This window comes from Pistacia vera, unplaced genomic scaffold (assembly GCF_008641045.1).
Source record: "Pistacia vera cultivar Batoury unplaced genomic scaffold, PisVer_v2 Contig199, whole genome shotgun sequence".
Taxonomy (NCBI): domain Eukaryota; kingdom Viridiplantae; phylum Streptophyta; class Magnoliopsida; order Sapindales; family Anacardiaceae; genus Pistacia; species Pistacia vera.
In genome coordinates, this window is record NW_022196000.1 from 3838 (window position 1) to 23210 (window position 19373).

General features: G+C 35.5%; 3 protein-coding genes and 1 non-coding gene across 4 annotated transcripts; 2 read left to right on the forward strand and 2 right to left on the reverse strand.

Moving 5' to 3' along the window:
- Positions 1-1871: 1871 nt before the first annotated feature.
- TRNAM-CAU lies at positions 1872-1943 on the forward strand. Its single transcript has one exon. It is a non-coding gene; the product is annotated as a tRNA-Met (tRNA).
- Positions 1944-3102: 1159 nt separating this feature from the next.
- Positions 3103-8295, forward strand: LOC116128301 (beta-glucuronosyltransferase GlcAT14A-like). The gene is made up of 4 exons (XM_031414010.1): positions 3103-4011; positions 4174-4249; positions 4374-4489; positions 7746-8295. The coding sequence occupies exons 1-4, from the start codon at positions 3435-3437 to the stop codon at positions 8231-8233; spliced, it is 1257 nt and encodes a 418-aa protein (XP_031269870.1). The 5' UTR covers positions 3103-3434; the 3' UTR covers positions 8234-8295.
- A 286-nt stretch (positions 8296-8581) lies between these two features.
- LOC116128302 lies at positions 8582-11060 on the reverse strand. Its single transcript, XM_031414011.1, has 4 exons — positions 10747-11060; positions 10616-10652; positions 10413-10534; positions 8582-9071 (listed from the first exon to the last, which is right to left on the reverse strand). Exons 1-4 carry the CDS (start codon positions 11023-11025, stop codon positions 9009-9011), a joined length of 501 nt encoding a protein of 166 aa, XP_031269871.1. The 5' UTR covers positions 11026-11060; the 3' UTR covers positions 8582-9008.
- A 347-nt stretch (positions 11061-11407) lies between these two features.
- On the reverse strand, positions 11408-18640 carry LOC116128314 (protein PAM71-homolog, chloroplastic-like). Its single transcript, XM_031414023.1, has 10 exons — positions 18410-18640; positions 17544-17703; positions 16622-16805; positions 16004-16051; positions 14997-15093; positions 12866-13029; positions 12575-12640; positions 12158-12208; positions 11946-12050; positions 11408-11858 (listed from the first exon to the last, which is right to left on the reverse strand). The coding sequence occupies exons 1-10, from the start codon at positions 18525-18527 to the stop codon at positions 11793-11795; spliced, it is 1059 nt and encodes a 352-aa protein (XP_031269883.1). The 5' UTR covers positions 18528-18640; the 3' UTR covers positions 11408-11792.
- Between the last annotated feature and the right edge of the window lie 733 nt (positions 18641-19373).

Sequence of the window (19373 nt, forward strand, 5' to 3'; positions counted from 1 at the left end):
GTAATGGTGCACAACCAGCGGGATCTAATCGGTCGTGCGCCGGTAAGGCCTTTTCTATATGGTAGTTTTACGGCCAAAGATGTGGCCGTAAAATGGCATGGCCAAAGATCTGGCCTTTTCACGACCAGATCTATGGCCGTTTCACAGCCACATCTTTGGCTGCAAAATGCCTATAGATCTAGCCGTTTTCCAGACGTGGATTTGTGATCCATGGCCATTTTCGGTTTTGTCGACACACGACCGACCATATAAGGCCAGTCGTGCACAATTTCATCGACTACTGGCAATGGTGGCTAGCTACCGACAGTGGCTTGGGAGGGGTGGGAGTGATTTTGCTACAAATTAAAGTTTTATATGGTTGGGGTGTTTTAGCAATTCAAATGTATGGGGTTAAAAGAATGATTCAAAAAATAAATAAATAATAATAATAATAATAATAATAAATACTATTATATTAATATTTAAAAAGGAGAGCAATTTAGTAATCTATATAACATACCCATCAATTTATCCTCCCAACCAAACATATTATTTACCAATTTATTCTAACCAACTAAACACATTTTCTAAACATTCTCAGTAATTTCAAGGTGATTTTTATTTCCATTAATATAATATACACCTATAATAAAACATTATATGATCCAAACGTCTCCTAAAAGTACAAAAATACCTTAAGGGGAATACTAATACTTTTGAGGGGGCATTTGGTTCAAGGAATATTGTATTATTAGGAATGTTATATTAATGAAAATATAGATAACCTTGAAGATTAATGGGAATCTTATAAAAATATGTTTGGTTAGATAGGATTAAATTGGTGGGTATGTTACATTGACATGTTTAGTTGGGAGGAATAAATTTGTGGGTATATTATTTTTAGGTTAGATTACTAAACTGTCCTTATTTTTACTATCATTATTAATTTGTATTTTATTATTTATCCCCAACATTTCATATTGAGCTAAAACACCCCCAGCAACCAAAGAAGTTAAAACTTAATAAAAACACCCCAGCCACCTTCCCACGACTGCCGATCGTCGTCAATAGTCGCCTGAACAGCACACGGTTAGTCAGATCTGACCGGTCGTACACCAGTAAGATCGTTTTTTTACCATGGATCATGGCCACAGATCTAGCTTTGAAACGGTTTAACCAACCACAACCGGTTGTGCATCATTTCGGTGACTACCGATGGCCAGTAGTCCTCTTAGGTAGTTGGGGTGGTGGTTGGGAGTGGTTGTGATCTTAGGTAATTTGGTTGAAGTACAAGGGTAGTTTTGTCTTAAAAGTCTTGAGTATAAGGCTAAAATTGTCCATAAATTTATTGTAAATTGTTTAGATAACTTGGGCATTACTTTCCTAAAATTTTATTAATAAAGGGTAAAATTGTAACAAAAATAAGATTGTCAAATAATCTCAGAATACTTAAGAAAAATATGGTATTCAGATTACCACCTATATAACCAACAGTGATTACTATTGGTTTTGGAAGATTACTAGAATTTTATATTACTTGACAATCAAACATGATAATGTAAATAATATAAGATGATATTACCTCAATTATAGGGAATAACCCCCAACCAAACAGCCCATAAAGGGTTTATTTTAATTCCTTACGAGATGAGTAAGCATTAAATTTATTTTATATTTTTTTAGGAAATTATTAAAAACACTATTTAAAGGGGATTTTTGATAATTTTTGTAAATGAGAGTTTTATTTTTTTTTAAAAGGGGTTTATGATAATAGTAAGGGTGTTTTTATTATTTTCTTATCGAAGTGAATGACTTTTATATGAAACATTACTTTAAAAAAAAAAAACTTTTGGATACAATAAATAAATTAAGTTTTTGAGAGAATTTCAACAATCAGAGTGGCGCAGCGGAAGCGTGGTGGGCCCATAACCCACAGGTCCCAGGATCGAAACCTGGCTCTGATAGAGTGGCTTCCGAAATTTTTATCTATATTTTTCATGCCGTTTTGAGCCAATGTTTTGCCAATATAATGTCGTTTAGAGCCGAACTTATTAGCCCAAACCCAAACTGGGCTTAAGTTACCAATAATTTGGAGTTGATAATTGAGGTTTAATTCGTGAACAACATGTATAAAAACTTTGTACTAAAGTTGCAGGCACTCTAAATAAATTTGTGATATTCTTACTAATATGCAGTTCATTCTTTATATAGATTTACTTAAATATGAAAACTCTTGGTATATATGGTTTATTAATATTATCTTTGCATAAGATTGTTTCCAAAACTTTGTCTATCTATAGGTAAAACCTCATATTACAAGCAATATATATATATATATGAAGTTACCACGTTGACATCACAATTTGATGTAGGGAAATGATAACCCCACCTTTTGTTTTAGTCTTTTTAATTTTTCTTTTTTTAGACTTCTAAAATTACCCTTTTAATGTTAAAATTGTTTGATTACACTTGCATTGCAAATGCAAACAGATATGCATATACAGTGCCTGCTTTTTTAATCAATTTATCCTTTTCTGCCCACGTCTTTAATGAAGATGTTGATTATCTTCATAAAGGTTAGTGCTTTGTGTTCTCTGTTTCGGTAAATGTGTATATTTAAGTTACTTATGAATTAATAAACATTTGAATGATGTATGGTGAATTTCATGTAATAAACATTTGAATGATGTATGGTGAATTTCATATGAACAACATGCACGTGTTTGGTGCCCTTAGACCAAACATCTATATCTTGTAGATTACATGCATGTGTATAGTGTACTTTAGAACAAAGGTTTATAGTACTTTGATTTTTTTGCATTATCACTTATCTGGTTCTTTGGACTTATACAGTATTTAAAGATTTAAAAAATTAGTTAAGATGCGATCGAACATCCCGATTATAAAATAAATAAATAAATAAATAAGGTTTATAGCACTAGTAAATAGGAGAAGAAAGGGTTAGAGTTCATATACATAACAAATATTATAAATGTAACAATTAGTAAACTTGTCAAATAAAAGGACTATTCTGACAAAATGTAAGTGCTAAATATCATTTCCTACTACAATATATCAAAAAATAAAAAGGTCGTTCATGTTATAATATGTTACTGTTAGGACAAACGTTATGTTGACATGAATGAAACATGCTACAGATCTATGCCTCAATACTACAACCATGAAATCCATTACGAAAACAATGCTTCAGGTGAGCCGTTATGCAGACAAAATTCGTTTCTGCAACTGCAACAATCCTTTTTCACCCATTCACACACAATCCATCACCATTACAATCACACTTTAGCATTCTTTAATTGTAATCTAATCTCTTTCTCTGACATCGACACCATCTCAACACGAATCCAACAACGATAGCAACCACCACCAAACCCCCCGCCTTGTCCCACCCATCTCAAAAGAACCACTAAAATCAAACATAATATAATCAAGCTATGCTCAAGCAACACCCCCCTACACCGCCCCCGCCTTCGCCGTTAGCCGCCTCCCTCCGTGAACAAGCCAAATCTTCCCGCTCCATCATCATCGCCACCTCTTTCTTCTTCCTTCTCTTCCTTCTCTCCCTCTATTTTTCCACCTCACACGCCCCCGTCCAGGCCCAACCCGACCCCTTTTTGTTCCCTACCCGACCCACTTTTCCCTCCAAGATCCCCTCCGATCCCGCTCCTCCTTCGGTCGCGTATTTCATTTCCGGGGGATGCGGCGACTCGGGTCGGATCCTTAGGCTCTTGTTCGCTTCGTACCATCCGAAGAACCAGTATTTGCTCCATTTGGACCGCTCCGCTCCGCAAACTGAACGGGATCGTTTGGCTATAACGGTGCAATCGGTGCCCATTTTTAGAGCTGCACAGAACGTGGATGTGATTGGGAAAGCTGATTTTAGTTACTCAAGTGGGAGTTCTACGATTTCTTCAGTCCTTCATGCGGCATCGATACTGTTGAAGTTATCTAAGAACTGGGATTGGTTTATCAATTTAAATGCTGCTGATTATCCGCTTGTTACACAAGATGGTATTTTTCTTATCTTTTTTTTTTTTTTTTTGGCTTTACTTTTGGTGGCATTGTCTTAAATTTACAGGTTTTACCAATTTTTAGTTTGGTTAATCGGGTTTCTGAACAAATTCACATTTAATTGGTTTTTTTTATTTTGAGTTTGTTTTGTGGGTTATGCAGATCTTCTTCATATATTGTCGTATTTACCTAAAGAACTGAACTTTGTGAATCACACCAGCTACATTGGCTGGAGAGAGTAAGATCCATAAATTAACTTTTCTGATTTGTGGTTTTGTTTTCTTCGGTTTGCTGGCTGATAATGATATAATGGTTGTTGTTTAAGTGTTTCTCAGTGATATGAATGTGTTATGGTGTTATAGGTCGAGTAAATTGAGGCGGATAATTGTTGATCCAGGGCTTTATCTTACTGAGAAATCTGCAATGTTTTATGTTACTCAAAAGCGGGATTTGCCTAACGCTTTCAGATTGTTTTCAGGTGTGTGTTTTTTCTTTTCCCTTTTTCTTGATAAGCTTTATAATACTTTTGGTTCTTGCATTCTGTTTTGGTGAGGAAAATGTAGGAGTAGGCAAATGAGCACTAAAAAGTAGACATAAAAATCCTTTGAACGTGATTACCAAGACTGAATTTTTTTGGCAATGAAACAAATATTTACTGCTTACTAGGAAGCAATTTTTTAACTGCAATATCTTATATTTACTTATTTAGACCAACTGGTTATCCAGTTTAAATAGAATTTTTGTTTTGAGTCTAGTTAAATGGGACGTGGAAACTGCAAATTGAAAAGAAAATGAAAGCAGGTGGTCAAGATAGTGACTTAGATGTTTGTGGAGCAGCATGAGGAAGCACTAATGGTATAATTAGGTAGATTTAGCAACCATGCTGATGATGTTCGATGGAGTTGCACATAAAGGAGTCAAACTTGGTTTTTTGTGATTTTCTAAGTTCATTCAACTGATTACTGGTTCCAGACTCAGGTTGTATTTGGAGCAATAGGCACTTGAAGCAGTTCTGACTCAAAACTAAGCATATCCCTTCAACTTTTCAGTGCTTTTTAAGCGCATTTTAGTGGCTTTTGTATCTGAGCAATTCCAAAACGGGAATTTCCCAAAACTTTCAAATTGTTTTCAGGGGTGTATTTTTTCTTTTCTCTTTCTTTAATGAGCTTTTTATCCTTTTTGGTCTGGCATTCTGTTTCGGTGATGAAATTTGGGCAGGGCTAATGAGCAATAAACAATAAGCATAAAAATCCTTTGGACATGATTACGAATTCTGAAATATTTTTGGCAATAAGTTTCTGGAAAAGTTGTGAATTGAACAACTTTTTAATGCTTACAGGAGAGAAATTTTAATTGCATTATCTTACATTTACTAATTTAGATCAAGTGATTCCACTGTACATCTAGAATTTTCATTTTGAGTGATTAAACGGGACAAGGAAATTGCATGTTTAAATGAAAAAGCAAAGGGGAGGTCAAGATAGTGATTGAGAAATTTTCGCAGCAATATGAGGTTGTATTTGGTAGATTCGGCAACCATGATGCTCAAATTTGATGGAGTTAATCATAAAGGAGTCTGTTTGATGTTTTCTGATTTTCTAGTTCATTTAACTGTTTACTGTCCCAGACACAAAGTCACACTTGGAGCATTAGGCAATTGAAGCAGTTATCAGCTCAAAACTAATCAGTACACTTCACCTTGCTTTTATGAGTAAGTTAGAAATTAATGACTATAATTGGGAATTAACCTGTTAGCTTAACCAAGTTGTAACTTAAAATATTATTAAAGCCAAGTCGACAAAGTGGTCATGTGTTTTAATTCCCTTATTTTTTTTAATTTCAATATAATAAGCTATGGTCTTTTTGTGGGTGGTATGCCAGAGCTTGGATACTATTGTCGGGCTATTACCTATCAATTTAAGCTTAATAAGTCATAGTCAGGTTATAGTATGAGAATGGTGTAACTAAATTTGTGGCTAATAATTACCACACTAGTTGTCAATTGTCAATCTAGAGTAAAGCTAGCACTAATCAGAGATGAATGGGAAATCCAAGATTGGGTTGAAAGTTCTTGCGTGTCTAAGGACAATCTATCAGATTACTCAATCGCAAAGGGATAGGGTCTGATCTAAGAAAGCTTAAATATGAAAACTTAGCAGTAGAATCTAATTTATTAACCCTGTTATAGCAAGTATAACAATAGCTCCTGAAAGTAAATCATTCATCAATATGAAACAGTAAATCATGAAAGCACCAAGACACAAGATTTACATGAGATACAATAGAAGAAACCACAGAACTCTGTCCAGGAAAAAGTATGCACATTTAACGTAATGGGTTTATTGTAGAATACCTACACACTTTTGAGACCATACACTGTAGCATACACATCAAGGCATCCTTGGTGCAATTAAAAATCTGTTGCCTAAAAGGATCCTACCTTGATTGTGGTCAAAATTTTAGAACCCTTTCACTTTAGCTCACTTCTTAATGATGTACCTGACAACCATAGATTATTTCTCTTCTTTTTCTGAATTTTATAGAGATGAAGTTATCAGCTCTCAGTAACCTCTAATGTACCTCCATATACTAATTCTTTTTGGTAATTCTAGGAGCCTATATTTATAATCATGGGTCAATGTATGATGCCTGACCAAACTCTTGGATATATGTATAGTATTATGCTCATAATATTTGTAATCTTTCCTCGCTAAACACATACTACTTTAACACTAGTGCAGTTTTGTTCTTTATACCTGCTGATGTTTTCCATGTTATCCTCGGAATTAAAATTTGTTTAGCCATATGACTTCTCCTGTATATTAGCTACACGTTTAAAATGAAACTTCAAATTCTAGAATCCCAGGTGGCAAATTTTGTTGTTTTCATGGAGTGTTACTACTGCTGAATTACCACTGTTGAATGTATATCTAAAGTCCATGGAGCTTCTAGGGAAAACTTGTAGTTATTGGAAGAATTATTACGAGTGATTTTTTTTTTTTGTTTTTTTTTTTTTTGTTTTTTGCTTTCATTATCTTTACACCAAGGTGTTTATTATATTAACTTTAAATGACCATGGAAGCAAATAAATCATTTGGTGATTATCACTGCCCTCCTTTATTTGCACATGATTACTATTCAAGACATCAGCAAACACTGAGCTACATTTATGCATTTAATAAGTTCATTTCACTCATTTGGTAACATTACTAATGCCAATAGGGTGGATTGATATGGTGTACCATTGTTCAAATCAGGATTAAAAGGTAATATGCTGTGATGTATGTTGTCTTTCAAACAGAATGCCAGTGCAGGGAATCCTTATATTTCTTTTTAAGTTTGTTGGTTCCACTCCTTGAGCCATGTCCGATTCCACCACTCATGTTCTTTTCTGTGGAAAGATAGGTAATCACTGCCTTTGGGCTTTGAAAGTTGGCCTCTGGCAGGTTTAAGACCATGGATAATTGAAATGCTACACTGTTTACCAAGATGTCATTAATCTTTCCCTACCCTTTATATTCTTATAGCATGGGTAACTCGTGATGGACTAGCACTGAATGGAACTTATTTAAATTTTCATCCCTATTGACGGAGTCATTTCGTCTTATGGAAATCTGTATAACCATGACAAAATTTTGGGCCAGATGACCATCCATCGTCACCCTTTAATGATAGACTTCTTCTTTGACAATTGAAGATGTTCAACTAACAGTTGATGTTTTTTTCTCTTGCAGGTTCATCGTTTTTTATTTTGAGTCGTAGCTTTATGGAATTCTGTATTTTGGGTACTGACAACCTTCCAAGGACTCTGCTGATGTATTTATCAAACACACCTCATTCCCTTCCCAACTATTTCCCTACCATCCTTTGTAATTCTCATCAGTTCAACAGGACTGTCATTAACCACAACTTGCTACATGTAGCATTTGAGAATTCCTCCACTGAGTTTGATTCTATGGTTCAGAGTGGAGCAGTCTTTGCCTCGCAATTCCAATATGATGATCCGTTGCTGGACCGCATTGACGCAGAAATTTTAAATCGTAACCCTGGCCAAGTTGTGCCTGGTGGATGGTGCTTAGGTGAGTCTGGGAATAACACATGTTCAGTTTGGGGTGATGCTGATGTTTTGAGGCCTGGTCCGGGATCAAGAAGACTTGAGAATTGTCTGGTTAATCTGCTCTCAGATGGTAATTTTCGGTCTCGGTCATGTATGCTTGACTGATCTTTAGCCCACAATCCCACCAAATAGTATGGTGAAAAAAAAATAGAAAAAAAAAAAAAAAATGAATAGGAAAAAAACTTGACCAGATTTGAGCTTCCCTTCCATTTCAAAGCTTGTAAAAATTAAAATCAGCCTCTTATTTTTCAACAAAACGAAATTGCAGCTCATTCAGTGTGAGATTATCTAGACCGAAAAACAGATCTGTGTTTCGTTGCAAAAGAGGTTATTTCCATGATGCTCCACCGAGAAAGATCCAATTGTATTACGTAATGAACTTGCAATGCATGCTCTAAAATTTTGCAACATGTATGTAATTCTGGAATGGTTCTGATGATTATTTCAAGTGTTTAACTTATCAACCGAAACTAGAGGAAAAAATGGAAACAAAATCCCCTTCAGCATTGGCAAGAGGCTCAGTTAGTAGTGTTTGTAATTAAATGTATTTTACTTGTTTTGTATTTAGTATGTTCATGCAAAAAGTTATAGATTGATATGGTTTTCATACTGGGTAGCGTCGAAGAGTCATTTTTCTTAATCAACTGGTTGCAAAACTAGAAACATTCCTGGAAAAACGTCAGCATCGCCAGAACAAAACTGGCCAGTCCAAGACAACTGTACACTTTCGTTCTAAGTTCTTAAAAGGCCTTGTTGATGCACCTTCAGGCTTCAGGAATGAACTCTTGTTGACATTGCTATCAAATGTAAAAGCTGAATTTCCTGAGAGGACTAAATGCAAATGGAAGTGTTAACATTTGAAGAAAGCAGCATTGAATGCTCAAAAGTTTTCTGGACTGTCATCCAATTGTCTCTCATCTTCAATATCCACCTCCAAGATTTCCTGCAACACAAGAATAACTTGCTATTTAAGTATTTATCAACACTATTTCTCGGATCAACGATTGTAAGAACCCATTTGCAAGCAATGACATGTTTGGCATTTCAGTTTAGGGTTTCTGTCAATGGTTAGACTGGTACAATGTATTTTTTCGGATGTTAATCCATCAGGTGACACCAATTTATATTATTTAATACAAAGGGGGCGTTTAAATCATATAATTTTTTTAGTATAGGGATATATTATATAAACGGAAAAAAAGATTACCTTGAAGATTACTAGGAATGTTTAGAAAATGTGTTTTGTTGTTTCGAATAAATTGGTGAATAATATGTTTGGTTGGGAGGATAAATGGGTGGGTATATTATATATATTACTAAATTGTCCTCCTTTTAAAATATTCATATAATAGTATTTTTTATAATTATTTTTTGAATCATTTTTTTTATCTCCCTACATTTGAAATTTTGCTAAAACACCCCAGTTATATAAAACTTTAATTTATAGCAAAATCACCCTCATCCACCCCAAGCCACTACCAGCACCACCGTCGGCTGCCGCCGGCAATCGACAAAATGGCGCATGATTGGTTGTATATGGCCGATTGTGCGCCTTCAAAGCCGGAAATGGTCGTAGATCACAAATCCATGGTTAGAGAACGGCCACATCTATAGCCATTTCACTGCCAGTTCTGTGGCCATTTCATAGCCACATCTTTGGCCCTAAAATAGCCATAGAAATGGCAGATCTGGCCGAAAAATGCCTACCGACGCACGACCGGCCAGATCCCACCAGTCGTGCACCATTATGGAGACTAACGCCGACGATCGGTGGTGGTGAGTCATGGTCGGTGATGGTCTTGGTTGGCTGGAGGTATTTTGTGAACTTTTAAACTTTTGTATGGCTGGTTTGTTTTAGCTAATTTCTCAAATATACGGGGGCTGGGTAATTGTTATTTGATAGACATTTGAGGGTAATTGTGTCCGAAATGCTGTTTTAGCTAATTTCTCAAATATACGAGGGCTAGGTAATTGTTATTTGATAGACATTTGAGGGTAATTGTGTCCGAAATGGTTTTTAATTAAGGTAAAATGGGTAGAAAAATCAGATTACTCCAGTAATGTTTTAATAATACCCTCTAACAAGGTAATAAGATTACCTCCTACATTACTAATAGTAAACAATATTTACAATAAAAAATTACCGTAAAATTTTATTACTTACAAATCAAACACATGAATCTTGTCAAAATAAATAAAGATTACCCCGTTATCTTATATACCTTGTATTCAAACGGCCCCAAAGGATTATCAATGCGAAGAAGTAAGGGATAGACAGACTTACAGGGATCCTCAGCTTCAAATAATTGCCAAGTCTGGCAACAACAGTGGAACGTTTGTGCCAAAACCGACCCCTGAGACTAATCTTCACAAATGGTCCATCCAATTCAGCTAGTTCAACAACTCCTATAATATTTCTATTATTCTTTTAATCTCACCAGAACAATATGCATATAATAATCACATAAAAACTTAAGGATTCATCACCTGTAATGCCCACAGAAGTGTCAAAGAGCTGTGCCAGCTGCAATAACGAGCACAACGTTTCTTTCATTGTTCATTTTCTTATAGCATAGTAAATGAGAAAATGAAGCAAATATCTAAAACAAGTAACTTGCCTCAACGCGAGCTTCGGCTATGACTTGTCTAACGTTATCTTCAGTCAAATCTAGCGGTGGAAGTGGAACTCCTCCTCCTCCTCCTGCTGTTGAAACTGCTGTTCTTGATAACAATCTCCTGCTATCACCACTTATACTCAACAAGAATGGCTTCCTCCCGGGATTTTTCAGGTGGCAGTCGTGAGTTGGATATTTGTTAAAGACGTCATACTTATGACAAGTTGATAAGACCTTGTTGGGTGTACAATAATGGGGACAATGGAGAAGGAATGGCTCCATCAACACCAATTCTAATGTCGAGCTTATAACATAATAGTGTTAACATAACAAGATCATAAAATGGATGGATATGGTGCGTGGCAACTTCTGGACCAACCAGCAGAGCGTCAGGAAGATAGTGGCCTTTTTTTTTTTTTTTTTATTATTCTATTTCAAAATATAACTAAAGGTCAACAGTTCATGTTAGCACTTAGCACAATTTCTATTAGCAATGATAATTCCAACTAGCTTTTATTTACTGCAGAAGTTGTAATCATAATCGTAAGACCCTGTGAACGACTGTTTTCTGGTTTATGATTCTATTGACTGATAAAGAAACTTGTTCATTGCTCTATTTTAATAATATTAACACATTAGTAATAAAGTAAGAACCAAAAAAAGATTAAATATAACACATTTGTCTTTTTGTAAAATCTGTTGCAAATACAAATCCATATCTTGGAACTATCATCAAGTCTTTATTGTCAAGACACAGAAAAAATGGTTGGACATGGGGGTAAAGCTTGTTTCACCCATTTTGTAACATCATCTAGATTCCTCTCTTTGTAACTTTTCAGGTAACTCTTTTGTTACAAGAAGGGATAATATACAAGGCACCAGCCTTGAGGCTTTTGAAGTACAAATATACTCCACACATAGCTGACAAACTCCATACTAGATTGATTCCAAGCTCCTTCACCTCTTTTTGTAGTAACTAATTCTGTCAGATCTCTATCAACAGCTCCGAAACTAATCTTTCTCATTTTCCATAGATTCCTAAGAACTAACTAGAAAACCCCAAAAAATGTGGCCACGGCAAAAACAAGAAACAGCACTCCACCGATGTAGCCAACCTGATTGAAAATAAAGCAGAGTTGCATGAAATTTGAAGTTAAGCTTCGTTAAGGGTAATAAACAAGGAAAAGGTTTTGAGCTCTTACCAGTTTTTCAGAAATGTAGTTGGCAAGAAGAGCTCCCCCTAGAACTGCAATAGATGTTGCAAGTAAATGTCCAACAATTGCTCCACCAGCCACACCCCAAGGTGACTGTAGAAAGAAGAGGCAGGAATAAAGCAGTTAAGGTACATTCAGTTATTTGTTGAAGAAAACGGTGTGGTATATATGGTTTAAGTTCTCAGAAGTGGGACGCTCACCTGTGCAGCACCAAGAGCAATTGTTGCAAGCATAGAGCGATCCCCCCATTCCTGGGAAAAAAATAAAATAAAATAAAATAATCAAAATATGCTAATATTTGGAATCCATAATTCAGGGAATAAAACCTTGTACATGTGCATGCCCTGTACCACCTTTATTGACTGTACACAAAGAGACTACTTGCCTTGTTTGTTAAATAAAAGCATTTACAAGAAATTTGTTTTTTGTATTAAATGACAGGAGCAAACTCCAGTATAATGTGACACTACAATGGCTGTTTCCAGAAGAGAGAAGACTAAACCAATGAGCTGTATGTTTGTTTTGTATTAAAGTTGATAGAAGGAAACAAAACTTGATGCCAGCATCCTTCACCCAATACTTAATATTGTAGCAATTCAGAGGTACAAGATACTCACAGCGAAAAATACAAGACTGAATGACTTCCAGATTATCTCCAGTGGATTGGAAAGCCGTTTTGAAACCTGAAGACATTGAAGACACAGTCCATTGTTATTTTTTTTCAATTTAAACCAACACAGACACCCATTCAAATAGACAGGCAGACATAGAATGAGATGCTCAGTAAGAACCAAAGAGCAATTTCTCCCACATACCTCAGATAATGCACTTTGAAAACATGCACTCATAAAACTGATAAATTCATTTCTGAATAAAATACCAGGATAGATTCAAAATTAGAAAATTACCTTCTCTTTCACAAGTTCCTCAGCTTCAACAAATTCATCCAGCCCAGGGCCGGTTTTGTCGCCACTCTTAGCTACATTTGAAGGAAGGTCCCATGCATCTTTTATTGATTTGAGGCCAAAAAACATCAATAGGGTTACGGCTGCATATTCTCCAATTGGCAACGCTGTCCCCAAGACCAGAAGACTTAATACATGAACATGAAAATTTTCTAAATAAATATACTCGGTAGTCTATTTTTCAAGGGGCTGGACATTGTATATATGGAATGCACCAACATTTGAAAGTTTTTTGTACTTCTCTTTATTAGGTAACATACATTATCTTATAAGTGGAATCATAGCACACGTTGATATATGTTAGGATCCCACATTAAGAGGGAAAAATGGTGGGCATGTGGTTTATAAGGGCTTGGATACCCTCCTTTGGTAAACCGGTTTTCTAAGGAGAGTTCTACCTAAGCCCACAAAAGGACTGCCTAGGCCAATTCCTATCAAAGGCCCACTACCAACCCAATTCCTATCAATTTAGGAGTGGGTTCTATCAAATGGTATAAGAGAGAAACCCCGCCCGAGCCCAGGCGACCTGGGAGAGTAGGCCAAGAGAGAAAGGTCGTAAGTGGCCCAGAGTAGGCCACCCAAGGTGAAGCCGTCCAGAGTGAGCCAACGTGGACGTTGGGTCTTGAAGCAGAGGGGAATGTTAGGATCCCACATTGAGAGGGAAAAGGTGAAGCCGTCCAGAGTGGGCCAACGTGGGCGATAGGTCTCGAAGCGTTGAGGAATGTTAAGATCCCACATTGAGAGAGAAAATGGGTGGGCATGTGGCTGGTTTTCCAAGAAGAGTTCTATCCAAGCCCATAAAAAGACCACTGCCCAGCCTAATTCTTATCAAAGGCCCACTACCTAGCCCCAATTCCTATCACTTTGGAGTGGCAGCCCAATTCTTATCAAAGGCCCACTGTCCAGTCCAATCCTTATCAATTTGGGAGTGGATTCCTATAAATATACAACTGAAATTCATACCCGTAGGCAACGTGTAGGAAGGTTACAGAAGCTGGAAACTAGTGTTTGCAGTCAAACTGGGTAGCACATTTTCACATAACAAGATACTAGAATGAACATACCATGCAACAAAACTTTCAATAAGCAAAGTGGTCTTCCAATACATACCGTTAGATCACAAGCCAATAAAGTATCATAATACCTGTAGCCCAACAAAAATGGACATGGCACAGGCATTTCATGTAAAAAATTAAAACACATATTGGTTTCTTTTCGTAGGCAATACCTTTTTTCAGATAGGGCCCTCAATTTTCCAGGTTGATGCAAATTCCTTGGTATAAATTACTTATTGAATGTGATACAAAGTATAAAGTAAAGGGCATTTAGAGGAATGACTTAGCTGCTAGTGTTTTTTTTTTTTTTTTAAAGCCAGAGATAAGTTCTGATAACATTTAAAATTTCATTGACCTTCTTGGCAATATGGCCTAATTACAGCAAGCCCCTTGATTAGAAAAATAGCAAATACCTCCCTTTAAGTGTTGAGAATCATCATAAATCTCTCATGAAGTCTTGTAAGAGATCTCTAGCTTTTTTCTAAACCAGGGGAATCTTTCTGTAACCAGAGGACGTACATCAAATTTACATGTAGAAAATTTACCTGTTCTAGAATGATTCCATATACTTAGTAACCTAGAGGTTGCACTGGTGGAGGCTAAGATGGGATATTGTGGCTGAGATTAACTTTTAATGAGCACCAAAGAAAATAGTTGCACTAGAAAGGAGCAAAAGGGCAGATGAGAAAGTAGCTGCAAAGAATCTAGGTTAAGGTCATTCAGGTAAAAGAAAACCATTCATGATCTAATAAATACAAACTAATGGGGACTCAATGGAGTCCTCTAGTTGAACCATATACAAATCTATTAAGCTTTGACATACTGATTAAATTGAATGATTAACCAATACCTGTCAAGCATTGGAAGTTAAAAAATTTGCTAAGGCACAATTTAAACCGGTAATTTACCATTTAGAAACCCAAATGCTGGAATTACAAAATATTTTCCTCGGAAATAGTTAACAGACATATAAATATTAGCATATCTGTTCAGAAGAAGAGGCAAGAATTATATCTTACTTGTCTGGAATTGAGCAGGTACTGAATGAAACATTATTCCAATTATAACTGATAGAACTGTCATTAGCGCAAGAGCACCCATTGATCCCAGAAGAACCTTGTCATTTCCATAAAACATTGTGAGAACAAAATTTAGTCCCAAACAACAAGTATTATAGCCCTACAGGATGCCAAAGATGTAGACATAATAAACAAAAACTAAGAAAGCTAACTGAAGTGAAGCTATAAAAAAAAAAGGCCGTCTAAAAATCTCTATAGGTCTAAATATAAGAAAGCTAACTGAAGTTGAGCTATCCAGAAAAAACAACCTCAAAAGCTAGATCATAAAACCAAGACTAAATCAACCCAAAACTCCAAATGACACTTCACCCAAATAAATCAAACAAGTGAACAAATCTACTTCTTGAACTATCAGGGCCTGGCAATAATTCTTTTAAACACAATGGTGGACGTGGGACACCTATGCAAAAACTAACTAATCATCAGTTTGAATGCAGTTTGAATGCAAATCAATCACATAGAAATACTAGTAAACCACTTCAAAGTGAGCATTTCAAATAATTCTTGATTCATTTCAGTTGTTTCGAACACCAAGGTCCTCAGCGAAAAAACTGGAATCCAGAAAAATGTTCTCCAGTGATTTTGAGGAACTTGGGAATGAGCAAGTACTAAAATTTGACAGTTGGAAACGACGGCAGTGACATTAAGCATGTTGCTATGAATCTCTTTTTCTCCGTAAAGTATATCATGCACAAACAATTATAAGGTTGTAGATTTGATTGTCAACATGTGGTCATATATTTTTATGTGACATTTTCACTTCTCTATTTAGTATTTAAATGATTTATATATTACAGAAAAGAAACAAAAATGTATCCTAAGGATTTTGTTACCAGAAGAAACATGTAGGTTTCCAAATATAACTTTGGAGACCATGTTAGTTATCTAAAACAAAAACCGAGCATAGACAAACTGCAGAGAATAAAAAAGATTAGAAGAAAACATACCAATCCTTTCTCATATTGCATAGCCAAGAGTGCAGCAATGAAAAATGTCTGGAAAGATTAAAAAGGCACAAAATTTCAAATTCTAGAAGCACATATAATAGTTGTCTAGATATTATATAGAAAGAATGATTGATGGAATACTCATCCAAGCATGAGAAATTAGCTTTCACAAAATAATTCAAATGCTTAACCTTTCAAATGTAATGGCAATTACTAGTAGTAAACATTTCATTTTCTTTTTATTTTCTGGATATCAAACAAAATGACTTTGCAATTTGTAAAACAGATGAAGCCAACTCAAATCAGAAAAGCCCGGCAGCAAGTGTTCAAAAATATGTTCGTTTGTAGTTCAACCTTCTGTGCCACCAAGGATCAGAGTTTCATTTTACTTAATGAGAAACAACTATGGAGTTCTTCAAAAGAGTGAAATCTTAAATTTTACAATTCCAAAAAATTAAGATAAATAATCAATGGTTCAAATACACTTATAAAAGCATTTTTCAATGAAGAAGAAAAAGAAACACACACAGAGAGTTTACATATACCAGAAAAAGTTCCAAGTGGCTAGAATAGTAGACGAACAAAGATAATATGAACTTTATATGGTAAATTAGCTACCTTGTCCCCAATTTCAGAAACAAATATTAATGAGAATGCTGCAGTGAACCCTGACTTTGCGATTGCAGCTAGAAGCAATGTTGGTCCTCCTTTCACAAAGGCAATCAATGAAAATACTAAAGTGCAGCCAAAGAGCACAATAGCAATAGAGAGAGGATATGGAATTCGACTGGGAGGCTTTTGACTGCAAATCCATTAAAATATATACATGAGTTGGATTGAAGGCAATCTCTTGGGGTCCAATTGCATGAACTTTGATGACATATAAGATCATTTTCAATAGTTCTTTTATCAAATGGATTTGGCATTTAAGTGCACTTGAAAGTTAAAAGTCAAGTTTCACTGAATTCATGAACTCAAACTACAACTGTAGCCTAATCTGAACATACATATGGAAGAGTTGAAGACAAACTAAATCTTATAGATGTTTTGGACAAATGTAAACTGCAGGAGGTCAGAAAATTTACAATCTTAAAATGTTCATAGTTTTGGCAATGATGGACATCTATGCCATCTCTTCAACAGAGGGAAATATAGAACCATCTAAGGAGGGCTAATTCCAAGTTATTCAAATAAAATGAAAAAACAATTAGATTAGAGTAGAAGAAGAAACTAATACAAAGGCAGCAAGATAACTAGATCACTTCTCTGGAATTTAAAAAAAATGGTAAATTAGAAGCTTAAGATAAGCTTTTTGATCCTTAATTTTCTGTTGCAGGTTATATTATCCATTTGCAATTCATAACATGCCCTCGAAGTTCAACTAACATCCAGGATAATTATGCTTTCATGACCACTTTTACAATTAAATCTACATACTGAGATATTATTAAAACTACTGGAAATGGCATTTTAAATGTTTAAACCATATGAATTTACTATCTTCTAGCATCAAAAGATCATTCAGGCCACTGTAACTCACTTGTCAGATGAACCGTCACTGGTTGGACCATTGACAAAGATCTTTTGATTGTCATTTTCCTCCCTGCCTTCGTAGCCCCCAGATCCAAGACCAACATTAGACGCGTGGGCTCTGACGTTGCCACATGCAGAGTTCAACCTTGATATTTCTCTACATCTTACTAAAAATAAGTTACTCATACTGTTGCAATGCTAAACAACCATAAATGCCAAATAGATTGCGAACAAGTAGAATTGAATATATATTAGAAAGTAATAGCATTAGAGGCGAGTACACATATAATAAGTAAAACCTCAGGGTGAATAAACTCAGAATAATGCTAGTCATCCCAAAAGTTAATCCGAAATTCTTATCCCGAGTGATGTGTAATCTTATGTGGTGTTGATGTGTAAAAGAAGTGGTAATTTGGTAAATGATATTGCAATGCCAGATAAGATGACACATCACTTGTAATGTGTATTTTGGGATAACTTTTGGAATGTGTAGCATTACTCATAAACTTGTTAACTTTTTATGCAAGAATATGTTCTGAGGAGAATTGGAATGTATAAGCATTAACTTGAAGTAAACTAAAATTGCCTATTTTTAGTGATTTGAGTGTTCCCACATTTCAGCTGCCTCTAAATCCCTCAACCCAGATAGCTCAAATTCAAAGAATACTCATCTAAATCAAGTAAAAATGTCATACAATACTTAACTGACTACAAGTAAAGTTCCTCTATGGTTTACTGACTTCAAATTTACCCATCAAAAAGTAAATTAATGCTAAACATACTCTCCAAAAAAATTCATAAACACCCAATTGACATTGTATTTAAAGCAGAAAAACTAAAGAAACCGTTTAATAAAGATAAAATAGAACTTACATGAACGTGAAAGGGGACTTGTAGATAACTTAGCACAAGATGGCAATGAATCAACAAGAAGTAACAAGGGATGTTTCCCTCTTGAAACCAATGGTTTACTGAGAGCCAAATTCTGCATATTTTTCGTTTTCACACAAAGGGGTTCATAAATTCATTTCAATTCACTTCCATGCAAAACTGTTTTTGGCTTTCAAAATCTTCAAAACGGATAACGAGAGACCAAACTCTGCTTCTTCGCTTGGTGAATTAGCTGGAAAGAGTTTAGTTCAGTTTAGCTTTGAAGGCCGGGGCTTTATCTGGCTACCACGTGTATAGTGGAGATAAAATCGGAAGCTTTGAGACGGGGCAATAAAACGACGACATTTTATTAACTTCTAAGTTGCCTATTTTGTTATTAGAGGTATAAAACAGGTCGGGCCCAACTGATAAATTGGGCCAACCAACCATTAGGCCTAGGCCCATATAGGCCAGATATAAATTACGGCTAATCAAATTTGGGCCTTGGCCCATATAGGCAGGATAGATAATTAGGGCTAATCAAATTTTGGGCCTAGGCCTATATACGAAGCACTAGATCCAGAATGCGAAGCATTTGTTCGTGTCAAGCTAGAGCCACGCCAATTTTTTTTTTCCTATTATTTATTTATAAAGTAAAATTATTGTAAAACAAATTTTTTGACCTAAATCGTTATCCATTGACTCGAGTCAATCCAATGATCAAGGAAGACAAGTTAGAAATAGTGTGTTTTTTTTTTTTTTTCAAATGACTGGGGGTGTCCGAGTCAGCTTACGCGTACCTCAACTAACTCTTCGAAACTTTGAAACACCTGTTAGGTAATAGCTCTAGTAGTCACCCCCATTAGCAATCGAAAAGAGATTCAAACTAATGACCTCTTTAATAATACACTTAAGAGTCTTTATTGAACCATTCGACCACCTAANTTTTTTTTTTTTTTTTTTTTAA

What these genes read in the sequence shown, in the direction of transcription:
- LOC116128314 (XM_031414023.1), bottom strand. Translation starts at nt 18,527, where the DNA reads ATGCAGAATTTGGCTCTCAGTAAACCATTGGTTTCAAGAGGGAAACAT. An exon ending in ACCTGCTCAATTCCAGACAA is followed by an intron (nt 13,030 to 14,996) that starts GTAAGATATAAT and finishes TCTTGGGGACAG; the next exon opens with CGTTGCCAATTGGAGAATAT. An exon ending in AGGAACTTGTGAAAGAGAAG is followed by an intron (nt 12,641 to 12,865) that starts GTAATTTTCTAA and finishes CAATGTCTTCAG; the next exon opens with GTTTCAAAACGGCTTTCCAA.
- LOC116128301 (XM_031414010.1), top strand. Translation starts at nt 3,435, where the DNA reads ATGCTCAAGCAACACCCCCCTACACCGCCCCCGCCTTCGCCGTTAGCC. An exon ending in TCCGCTTGTTACACAAGATG is followed by an intron (nt 4,012 to 4,173) that starts GTATTTTTCTTA and finishes TGGGTTATGCAG; the next exon opens with ATCTTCTTCATATATTGTCG. An exon ending in CGCTTTCAGATTGTTTTCAG is followed by an intron (nt 4,490 to 7,745) that starts GTGTGTGTTTTT and finishes TTTCTCTTGCAG; the next exon opens with GTTCATCGTTTTTTATTTTG.
- LOC116128302 (XM_031414011.1), bottom strand. Translation starts at nt 11,025, where the DNA reads ATGGAGCCATTCCTTCTCCATTGTCCCCATTATTGTACACCCAACAAG. An exon ending in CACTTCTGTGGGCATTACAG is followed by an intron (nt 10,535 to 10,615) that starts GTGATGAATCCT and finishes GAAATATTATAG; the next exon opens with GAGTTGTTGAACTAGCTGAA. An exon ending in ATTTGAAGCTGAGGATCCCT is followed by an intron (nt 9,072 to 10,412) that starts GTAAGTCTGTCT and finishes CTTGTGTTGCAG; the next exon opens with GAAATCTTGGAGGTGGATAT.